A 12,505-nucleotide genomic window follows, 5' to 3' on the forward strand; every position below is an offset into this window, starting at 1 on the left:
AGGTTTGATACCTGGTCTAGGTATATAAGGCGGAGTGAAATTTCTCCTTAAATGCTCTTCCGCGACAAAACTGTTAGGTCTTGTTGGAGCATCATAATAACCAGAAGAAAATGAAAAAAAACTATTTTTTAACATTTGATGTAAATGGCGGTATTTTATTCTCCAAGGTGACCGAATGGTCTTATCATAGAGCACCATGGAAGGGCATTTAACAAGGATGTTTACGCCTCCCCCTTCCCCCGAACCAATGTTGCTTATTTGCCTTGTTATACCTCTTGTTACTCTCAAGTCCTTAATATAAGGTGGGGGTGAGAATAAAGGGAGGGATTTGAATTTTATTACAGATCTAATAAAGGGGGTGAGGGGGTGAGGATGGGGGTTGCACAGTGGTCCTTTTTCATAATCTATGGTTTCAAAAGGTATAAAATTCATCTTTATATAATCGGTTGTAATGACACTCATTGATTACCTAGATAACCAGGTAAACACAATAAATCTTTCTTAGAACTCAACTCCCACCTCGAAGTAAACAATTGAACCCGAAAGTTGTACTTCTTTACCGAGCTTACGCTCAGTAGTTTCAGGCAATTTACCAGCGCCCTTTCAAAGTGAATTTAAGTGTACCTAAAACTGTTATTTTAATATTTTTTTAAAACGGAAGTCGAGCGAAATGAAGTTACAGATAAAAACAATATTAACTTCAGCTTTTGAATTGTTGCAACCTTTTTCACGGAAACTTGATATATTAAACTATATTAAACTAAAAATATCGATAATAGAAATGTGCCTCCCAATAACACTTTTAGGTATTGTAACAAAATAAATTTAAACAAATTAAAAAAAAAAATTTATTATAGTTTTTTATCATTATCAACTTTTTTTAATTTTTTTATTATTTTTTTTATCTTCTTACTATTTTTATAGAAACTTTAATTGTTTTTGTTATTATTATTTATTATTTTTATTACTGCTATTATTATTACTGTTATTATTATAGTTGTTGTAAATGCTATTATTTTTCCTCCAAGTTTATCTATATCTACCTCAACCTTTTTCTCCTGAAACTGCTAAATTTCATCATGCTGATACCAAATCATCTGCATCTTTATGCTCCACTAGGGTTTTTCGGTTCCGGGTACCCGGACTCGGACTCGGCGAGTCTGCGGGTAAATACCCGGATCCGATACCCGGTTAAAGGCTCGGCGAGTCTCGTGGTTTGAATGTTTTGCCTTGTTTCGTAGACAGCGGTGAGTCGTCGTGCTGAATCCCTACCTTTTCTAGAAAAATATAGTAGGGTTTGTAAATCTAACTTAAAGTTGAACTTGGCCACGGCTTTTTAGATGTTTTGAGAACATTCAAGTTTATGTATGTTTCCACGTATGTCCAAATACACACCAAAAGAATTAGCTTCATAACTTAAATTTTTTCTAATCGAATGTTTTTATATATAAGCGAATACTTTAAAGGATTTGCTAATATAATATGTTTCTATATTAGCAAATGTTTTAAAAGCACTCGCTAATACAAAAACTTTGTATTAGAAAGATTGAAGTTAATAAGTTAATTCTATCAGCGCGTATTGAAAAAACTTAAAAAAAAAACACTTTTCATTCACCCGATCCTAAGTAAATTGTTTCGATCTCATCGAAATAAAATTTCTCCGTGTTTTACGATCTCATCAACCATATATGCGCAACATCGCCACACATGTTGCGTTATTTTCTTGATCTCATCGAAGTGTCTTGTTACACGCTGTTTATATTTCTTGCCAGTTTCATTACTATGTCTTCAAGAGGGTCGCGAAGCTTTCGAGCTAGAAGGAAAATAACAATAAATGTTGTTGGTAAAAATAAAATGAAATTTACAAGAAAGTGGTATGATTCAAACAGTTTTCAAAGTCAAGTTGGTGAAGTTAACGGTATTTCTTTTCTTTAAAACCATACAAAAAGTTGAGTAAAAATACGGTCATTAAAAATGGATCTTTATAAATCTGCTTTAAAACTAAATCTTGTGAAGTCTTGTGGTAATGGCCCACATCATATAATTTTAATTATTTTTTTGGAAAACAAGAAATTATTCACAAAACGTTTTCTCTCTATTTTTTTTTAAATACTCTGAAATGTTTTCTATGGAAGTTTTTTTCAAGAATTTTGAGCAATTTGTCAAGGAATTTTTTTTCATTATTACATTAATGTATTAATGTTTAAAGTAAACATAATGAAGATTTCTTGTAATGTTACAGCAAATGATGACAAAAGCAATGGGGTAGCACTTACTTGTGAAGATAACCAAGATAGCATTGACATTGAACAGTTGTTGAAAAAGAGAAAGCAAGTTCCTTACTATGATATTGCAAAAAAACAAGCTGAAAATTGGAATGTATTGAATAAACAAGCTCTAACTGTTAAGTTATATAGTTCATCTATATCACTCTTAACATCAAGATATAGCAATCATATAAATAAAGATTCTAATTCTGATTCTTTGCTGAATATACCTTGTTGTATATGCAATAAAATTAAACCTCTAGATGAATTAATTCAATATCCAGATTGTCTTTATATTTGGTATTGCCACAATTGTTGGGAGAATATGCATCAAAAACTTTTTCTCTTTCATAAAGCTCGTATTTGGTGTTCAAAGGTTTGCATAATTTTTGTATATATAGGTTCTTTTTTAAAGTAACAGTATAAAGTTTAGAATAGTTGTTACTTACACTGCAATACTCTGTTATTTTTTTAATATGCTATTTTTCTTTTGATTAAAGAAATGCAATAATCTACTTTTTTTATGTAATTAAACATATCACTATTTACAAATTTAAGGCTGGGTACTATAAGACTTATAAAGGTGAGCGACAAATCATCAAGTCATCTAGTTGTCAATGTGTAAATAAGAATGTGTAAAGAAGTGATAGTCTTTGATGCTTCAGGTATTAATGTTAATTAATACTAGTTTATGATAATAGGTTCCAAAAATATGGTTATAACTTAAATTATTTTGTTAATTAATTTATCATAATTTTCTTTTTGAAACAAATTTGAATAGTGGCCTTTTCCTTTTGCTTTTTTTTATATCTTAGGTAGGCAACATGAGTCATGTTTAGGTGAGTGTTTGTGTTCTCCAAGTGTTGTAGATATTTTGCTGGAAAATAATTTTTGGCCTAGTTCTCCTGTCCATCCAACTGCAGCATTCAGCTATGAGTTAATGGATTTGATGGAAGCATTGTTTTTAGATGGGAATGTTGCTGTTAAGTCATTCTGCAAAGCTTTGTTTACAAAATCAAAAGGAGATGATTATATTAAGGTTATTGTATGAATATACATAAATCTTCTTATAAATCTTTGAAACTTTTTTTTACATACTTTTTTTTATCTATATTCTTTTATAAAGTAATAAAGTATAAAAATTTACCAGGTAGTTAAAAAATTAGAAAAATATCCAAATGAAATATATGTAAAATTAATTATTGTTTATTATTAGGTTGACACAGTATATAAACTGTTAACTGGTGAGTGTTTTTTAAGTTATCTTTTGTTCAAAAATGACTTTCAAACCTTCAAGTCAAGATTTCAGAACTTTGCTGAGTTATCTGTATGTCCAGCATTTCCTAAAGTATGTAAAATACATTGATGGTATACTGTATATAATCTCATTTTTTTTAAGAAACTTTGGCATTTATTATTTTTTTAAGTAAATGTTTGTTGTTTCTTGTTAAAAAATTATTAATTTAAATATTTTGAATAATTTTCAAATTTTTTTTTTTTTTTTTTTTTTTTGTTATTTACCTCCTCAAGGCCGAGAAGGCCACTACAGATGAGGAGGTTACTTAATAGTAGTTATAACCCTCTCTCAACTCTATAACTCCGAAACACGAACCTTGACGAACAAGGCCGCTGCGCGGAGAAACAAGTTGAGCGCGGTACTACCAGGGACGTGGTGGGGATCGAACTCGGAACCTCTCGCTTATGAAGCGAGCGCTTTACCACTACACCAATACCGCTTTACCACTACTACATTTACATTTTATATATTTGTATAAATTAAATTTTTCAGGAGTCTGGTACATTAGTGCTACCATTCGATGCACTGTTTGGACTGGTAAGAAAGTTTTCATCAGGGAAAAGTCATTATGAACCAGTTCTTAAAAATCTTTATCTGATGGATCAATCAATTGTAGATGAATTTGTTGTTAGTTATAACTCAAAGCTATCATCGCAAGAGTTAAAGGTATTTTTTTTCTCTAATAGCTGATTTAACTTGCATATTCAGCATTATTGTTTATCAAAGAATGTGAAAACTTGAATCTTTAACAACATTTTTTAGGCATGTAACGATTTTAAAGCAATAAATTCACTGAGATCTAAAAAAGCTAACGCAAAACTTGATGAAACAGGAGTTTTTGGTTGTGCTTGCAGACACGAAGTACCTCGAAAGTTTTTCAATCTTAAGTTTGGGGAAAGGTTTTCTTCAAAATAGTTTTCTGTATTTTAATAATAGAATTACAAATAGTTTTAAATGTATTTTAATATTAATGAGATTATAAATATCGTTTTTTCACCCAAGATTGTAATAAAATAGTTACTGATTAAAATAAATAATTATCGAATACTATATTTGAAGCTCAAACCTAAAATATGAAAGGCTTTTTAATATTTCATTAGAGACATTTTTTTATAGTTTGGCAAATGCAGTCTACTTGATAAATCAAATTATCGAGGAAGTTAATGAAAAAGTAAAAGTTGTAGTCATGTATAATATTGCATGTGTTCTTGTCAAACATCTAAAGGTAAATCTCATCATTTTGTTAAAATTCGTTTGTTTAAAAAAATGTTGAAGCTAATGTAGATTGCTCTTTGTTGGCTTAAAACCAAATGTAACTCTCTTGTATATTTCTTTCATTTTAGAAAAGAAGAAGTATAATTCTTGATAAGAACCTTTCATTCTGCATTCCATCATTTCATGTGTATGGTCATAAATCAGCATGTCAGGTATTCTCTTTTTTAAATAAAACAGAATAAAAAAATATTTCTTCATTAATGACAGCTTCACTGCCTTGATTATTGAAATGATTACTTTGATTAATGGAAGGATTACTGGTTAAATTAAAATTGGTAAATGTATCTACAAATTTGCCAGTATAATAATATTAATAAGTTTTTTTTTTAGTTGCAATATTCTCCTAAATCAACTGTTGGGATTGGTATTTCAGACGGAGAGGTTATGGAGCGTCTGTGGTCTACCCTCAGACGGTTTTCAAAAATTACCAAAGAGCAAACACCCAGTCATAGAGCAGACACAATTTCACTTGGTTTGCTTCATTATGCCCAATACTCTATTAATGCATTAGGTAAGTTTCAGATATACCCATGTCTACTACTACTACTACTACTACTACAACTACTACTACTACTACTACTACTACTACTACTACTACTACTACTACTACAACTACTACTACTACTACTACTACTACTACTACTACTACTACTACTACTACTACTACAACTACTACTACTACTACTACTAATACTACTACTATAATATTTTACCATTGGCGCCATGTTGACCACCGGTGGCTGAAACATCAAAAAACACAATAAATCACCCCAAAAATATCTCACTAACATTATAATATTCGATTACATTTTCAATAATTATATTATTTAATTTCATTATATGAAAGTAAATTTATTATACTTTTGTATTTCATTTCGCATTCCTTTACATTTTAGAAAATATGCAAACTATAATATATTAATAATTATCATAATATTACGTATTATAAATACAAATAGCAAATACTGAAATTTCGATTAAAAAACTCCAAGTAGAAAAAAATGCTAAATATTAAAACCTCCCTCTCAGGTCAACAAACATGACTCAAAAACTTAAAATCCAAAACGAGAATTTTATTCTTAACTATAATATAATCCTTGTATAATACACAATCCATGCATAATAGGTGATATATGCATAATACAAGATACACGCAAAATACACAAAATCAATTTTTACAATATTTTTATCAAATATCTGCTGTTTCTTCCAATTTTGAATCAATACAACTAGAATTTATCTTATTCAGTTGAATCGTTTTGACTCGCTTTAATAGATTTCCTTAAAATAAACAAATTGAATTAATAAAAATAATTTCAAAATGAAGGATAAATATATTGAAACACAAAGAAATTTTCTTTAAGATAAAACTTTTAAAAGATCAAGAAGTTTTGATTACCTATTTCACTGGAAGAAAGTTCATTCAAGCGAATATAGTCATGCTCAATTCTAGATGACTCACTTGATTTAATGGTAATTTGGCCTGAATTAGATAAGTGACACAAAAGTGAAAATCATAAAACTATGCTGCTAACAAATAGTCACGAAATCATTTACTTAAACAGTTTATAAAAGAATAAACCTGCTCCATTCGAAAACGATGCTAATTCAAATGTGGATTGATTATTTGGAGTAGTTGATGCTGTTGTATTTGATTCAGAGACAAATTTAATGACTGGTAAAAGTTCATCTAAATATTTACATCAAAAAGGATATTCGATTGAGAATTCTAAATTGAACAACTATGATAAATGCAACAACAGACGTAAGCAACTTCATACAACATAAATACAAAAGTAAAAATAAGTTTACCTATTTCAGTAGAAGACAATACAGTGTTTGGTAAAACTGAACAACTTAATTGTGTGTTGCTAATTGCAGCTGCTTCTATTAAAATGCATATCATTTTATTAAATACATAAATGTCAAAAATCTATACTCCCAATGTTCAAGCCATGCATAGTAAACAAAACTTTGGCATAAAAATATTTCTCATTTACCCACATTTAATTTATCAGAATTGTTCTAAAACAAAAGTTGCAATAAAATTATTTGGGGAAAAACTGTGAATAAGAAAGCTTAAAGAGAAATTTATAAGTTAGAGGAAATGAATTCATTCAAAAGAGAAATAGCAGATAAAGTTGATGGTAAAATATCCACAGTCAAAACTTATTACTTGATGGAATTTAATAATCAATGCTTAATAAAAAATTTAGCTTGTTACATTTAAAATGCACTTTACATTTCAAATTATAGCTGTAAAAAATATTAAAATATATCATTATTAGTTCAGCAATATTATTTCAAATAAAATTTACCTTGTAAATCAAAAATAACATCAATATTATCTTGGTTTTTAACTATAGAGGTTAATAAAGTTGAACCCATTGATGATGGATATTTCAAAACATGTCCATCTGGCAAGCCACTTGCTTTTATAACGGAAGGAACATATTTCTTATAAGGTATATGTCCTTTACTAAACTTACTCTGTAGTTCAATTGGTAAAGCAAGTCTAGCAATTTCTGAAAAAATTAAATAAAAAGATATTTTCAAACTAAAACATTGTAAAGATTTTACACTACCTTTATTCTTTTATAACCATATTTTATGATTTACAGAAAATTATAAGTAATTTTATAAAAAAGCTCATGAAAAAAATAGCTATCATAAAAAATATAAGTGGAGAATCCACTAAACTCTTCATAAATGACACAACAAAACAAATAAATTTTCTCCATTAATTCATACCATATTTCTTATTTAAGATGTTTGTCACTTCGATGCATAAATTATTTTTTGTGGCATTTGACACCTTATTCTTTTTCATATTTAAAACTGGAGCTATAATAAAACAACATTAAATAATATAACCATAAAAAAGTTGGGAATTAATACCAAGTTTAGGGGTGGCTACATGATTTTCTATATAGTAAACATAGTAGACATTACCTAAGGAAAACCCTCTTTAACTATAGCTTATAAGTATTATATATCAGTCAACACAAAAGTGGAAATTTGCAACACAAAAGTGGAAATTTGTATTTAGCTCTATATTTTTGATTCATTTATCACATTTTCTGATGTAAATGTGATAAATAAAGTAAATGTTAGGAAAATATAAAATTAATTCAAAAATTAAAAATCTCATTAGAATTAATGCGGAAAATAGTATATTAGAATGCTGTCCTGCAGTAATTGGTAGAACTGCTGTTGTTTAAAAATAAGAATTACCATTTTGAGTTCTCCCAGTTTGAAATTTTATTAATCCTATGGATACTTCAACAAATATTTTTGTAAAACTACTGTACAAAACATTTTAAATACCTTTAACAAATTCTGAAAATTTAAATTGAAAATCAAGTTCTTCAGATTTCAGTAAAAATTGACATCCCTTTTCAGAGGCTGTAACAATGGGAGGTCCACCCTGAGCTAAGCAAGTAACAGCAACAACTTCATTTCCGAGATTCGCTAACTCTTGAACCTAAGTAAAACTTTAATATAATAATAAACTAAGGAAAATCATAGAGTTAGAGAAAACTTAGGAAGAAAACTTACCACTTTTGTAAGCTGATTCAATAACTTTTTTGATTTAATTTGCTTCTCTTCATTTGAAAGAGGGACTAAGTTATTTCGCTGAAGTAAAGCTTTTTCATTCCAAATACTTTTTTCAGCAACACTTAACTTTGACCAGTTATGACCAAGCTGCTTAAAACATATCTTTTTTTTTTCAAGTTCAGCATCTAATGCAAAGTTAAATATATCTTGCTATTCATAGAGAAGCATTTTTGACTGATATGATCATAACAATAAATAGAATGTTCTTATCATTTATATTTTTACTTTATGATATAAATATATATTATATTGAATATTTATATACTTATTATCTTTTAACCAACCTACATCATCAATTAAGCAATTTAAAATTACAGTGGTTTTAAAAGTTCTGAAACTTTAGGTGTTTCACCTCAACATACATAATGGCATCAAAATGTCAAAATGGTTAACTCTTTTATGGTTAGATGGCTTTTCTGGAACTAACCCAATTAGAATCCAGAAGTTTGGCACAATCATTTTCCAAACAATGAACTGGCTAAGGCTACTAATAAATTGTAATACCCAAGGCAAAGTTAAACAAATAAGAATACCTTTAAGCATAAGTAACTGGTTTTGCTTCCAAATATCATAACCCCGGACAATTTGTGTATTCAAAGAAACTTTCTTTCGATTAACAATTGTTTGAATATCTTCTTCATCATTCTTGCGCTTATTATTTTTGTGTTGAGCAATGCAGTTCTAGAGAAAATTTTACATAAAAGAAATACAGAATCATAATAAAAAGACATCAGAAGGAGTGTAACTATTTTTTATCAGTATAGACAAAATGATTATACAGCCTATTGCTGTATAATCCTATAATGTTTATACTGATATTAGGATACATGTTTTTTTAGAATAAACCAAGCAAATGATCTTGTACTAGAAAGTTTCTTATTTTAAAAGTACTTTTTTACAGCTGTAGTGCTAAAAGTTTCTTAAGAGTTTCTTAAGTATAAAAAGAGAGAAAAAGTAAATAAAATGCAATTTGAAAACATGTTAACAAGAAAGATATAATGTTTTACAGTTAGTCAACTAAAATTATTTGAATTCCATTAATATCATTCATTATAATACAATCCTTTGGTTTGTCCCTAAACAGAACACAAATAAGAAAATATTCCTTGAACTCTAAATAAGATAAGTTTCCTGTTGAAAAGTAACTTAGCACTAATAGTTTCTTAAGGTTTTGGGGCTTCTAGTACTAGTTTCTTATAAACAAGTTTCTAATAAAAAGTTAAAAAAATGTGTACTAGCTCTCTGATTTTGTGTGTGTGTGTGTGTGTGTGTGTGTGTGTGTGTGTGTGTGTGTGTGTGTGTGTGTGTGTGTGTGTGTGTGTGTGTGTGTGTGTGTGTGTGTGTGTGTGTGTGTGTGTATACAGCCAGTCACAAAAGTTTTCGTACACCTTACAATTTAGAGAAAACACTTAATAAAAACCATTTTAAATGCAAAAAAATAATTTTATATCGAAGTAACAAGAATATATCGTACAAGAAATATAGAAAATAATTAACTAAATAAAAATATTTATTTGTAAAACTGAAAAAGTTTAATATTTGAATTTGTAATATGTCACAAAAGTTTTTGTACACTAAACCAAACTTGTAAAAAAAACAAGAGTATAAAAAATTAAAAAATCTCTAGTATTTTGTTCAGCATCCTTTGGCATTTAGACAAGCTTTTAATCTTCTGTTCATCGATGACACTAATTTTTCAGTATAAGGAGACAAATTTTATAACATTCGTCTAGTAAGATATTTTTTAGCAAATTAACATTTGTTATTCTACGTTTCCTGACTTGTCTGTCTAAATAATCCTACATTCTCTAGTGGGTTAAAGTCTGGTGATTGGGGAGGAGAATGCAGTTGTTTTAGAACATTGTCAAGCAACCATGATTTTACAACATAAGCAGTGTGTTTTGGATCTCGATCCTGTTAAAATATCCAATTATTTCTTAACTTTAATTTAGCAGCATCTGATTTCAAATTATTTTTATAATGTCCAAATATACCCAGCGATCCATTTTAGGCTGAATAAATATCAAACTGCCCACTCCAGCTGCAACCATCGATCCCCAAACCATCACACTTCTACCTCCATGTTTCACTTTCGGAATTAAATTTTTTTCTTCTAGTTCTGTATTCTTCTTTCTCCATATTTTTTCACGGCTATCAGGTCTGAAAATCTTAAATTTACTCTTGTCAGTAAATAAAACTTTGTTCCAAAATTATTCATCTTCCTTTTCATACTTTTTGGTGAACTCCAATCTTTTTCGTATATTTTCTACACTTATAAACAATTCCTTTCAAGGTACTCTGTCATTTAATCCAGATTTTCTAAATATTCGTCTAATATTTTCTGGATGAACTATCTTTCCAATTTCAAGTTTAACATTTACTGCTAACTTTGGTGCACTAATATGTGCATTTGAATTGACTTTTTTAATTAGACTCCTTCTGTCTCGTGAATTTAAAATTTTTGGTCGGCTACTTCTTCGTAACTTATTAACAGAACCAGTCATTTCAAATTTTTTAACAATACTTTAACAGTGGAATGTGTTTTACCAAGAATTTTGGCCATTTGACGAAGAGATTTTTCTCTTTATGGAATTTTATTATTAATTCAAGCATGTCATTAGACATGTGATGTTTCGTAATTAAACTCATGTTTATAACTAAATTTTTGTTGATAAAATTATTATTACCTTAATAAAAATCTATGAACAAACAAATTTGAACAAGTTTTAACCAACTACTAAGGAATTGCATATTATTAGGTATTAGTTTTATTAGTCTACGAAAACTTTTGTGACATATTATAAATTCAAAAACTAAACTTATTCAGTTTTACAAATAAATATTTTTATTTAGTTAATTATTTTTTATTTCTTGTACGATATATTCTTGTTACTTTGATATAAATCTATTTTTTTGCATTTAAAATGGTTTTTATTAAGCGTTTTCTCTAAATTGTAAGGTGTGCGAAAACTTCTGTGACTGACTGTAAATATATATATATATATATATATATATATATATATATATATATATATATATATATATATATATATACATATATATATATATATATATATATATATATATATATATATATATATATATTTATATATATATATATATATATATATATATATATATATATATATATATATATATATATATATATATATATATATATATATATATATATATATATATATATATATATATATATATATATATATATATAAAGGTTTTAATCAAAAACTAAATGGAGATTCATTTAAACAATTAAAAGTTTCAAGAAAGGATTATAATTTGGTCATTTTTGATTTAATCTTAATCAAGCTTTATAAAGCTTTCATCAGAGTTAAGATCTAAGAAAAAAAGGAAAAAACAATCTAAGATCTTAACATAGATTTTTTTTTCCTTCTACTTAATTCCTTTACAGATTCCAATTCTATTAAACTTTGTGGAAATCTAAATTCAACAGAAAAATCAAAACTAACCATTTTTGTTGCCATAGAGAACGGAAAAAGCTATACGCAGTGCGATGAGATCAAGAAAATAACGCCACATGTGTGTAGGTACGCGTAAATCCGGATTTTTCAAAGCCGTTTTTTCGGCCAAATTCTGTGACACGCTTTTTCAAGTTAGTTGAAAAGTTGCATGGTATGAACTTGTTTTGCTCTGTTATTTTTTAGAAATATGTATCAGCATAGATATATTTTGAATACTAGAATTATGGAACTTTAATTTTACATGATTTTTTTTGAGTTAAAATTTTATTTATTATGAATTTATTGTTGTTAAAAATTTGCTTGTTTTTTGGACATCAAGTATATATCGAAGGAATGCTGGTTCATTTTTCTAATATATTCTCTCACCTTTAATAACCTTTTTTCTTACTACCTGCCAAATTGTATTGAAAAAAAGCATACAGACACTTTAAAACTCTACTCCAATTAGGTAAAATTTTGTTGTTGTTTGGACATCAAGTATGTATCGAAGGAATGCTGGTTCATTTTTCTAATATATTCTTTCACCTTTAATAACCTTTTTTCTT

At 27.9% G+C, this 12,505-nt stretch overlaps 1 protein-coding gene across 1 annotated transcript; it reads left to right on the forward strand.

The window, feature by feature from the left end:
- Window positions 1–2,898: 2,898 nt before the first annotated feature.
- On the forward strand, window positions 2,899–4,848 carry LOC136078799 (uncharacterized). The gene is made up of 7 exons (XM_065794610.1): window positions 2,899–2,932; window positions 3,083–3,306; window positions 3,484–3,621; window positions 4,051–4,230; window positions 4,327–4,463; window positions 4,681–4,789; window positions 4,840–4,848. The coding sequence occupies exons 1-7, from the start codon at window positions 2,899–2,901 to the stop codon at window positions 4,846–4,848; spliced, it is 831 nt and encodes a 276-aa protein (XP_065650682.1).
- The last annotated feature ends 7,657 nt before the right edge of the window (window positions 4,849–12,505 follow it).

This window comes from Hydra vulgaris, chromosome 03 (assembly GCF_038396675.1).
Source record: "Hydra vulgaris chromosome 03, alternate assembly HydraT2T_AEP".
Taxonomy (NCBI): Eukaryota; Metazoa; Cnidaria; class Hydrozoa; order Anthoathecata; family Hydridae; genus Hydra; species Hydra vulgaris.

Coding starts and splice junctions, on each gene's coding strand:
- LOC136078799 (XM_065794610.1), top strand. CDS start 2,899: ATGTGTAAAGAAGTGATAGTCTTTGATGCTTCAG. Junction 2,933..3,082: donor GATAGTCTTTGATGCTTCAG/GTATTAATGTTA, acceptor TTTATATCTTAG/GTAGGCAACATGAGTCATGT. Junction 3,307..3,483: donor AAGGAGATGATTATATTAAG/GTTATTGTATGA, acceptor GTTTATTATTAG/GTTGACACAGTATATAAACT.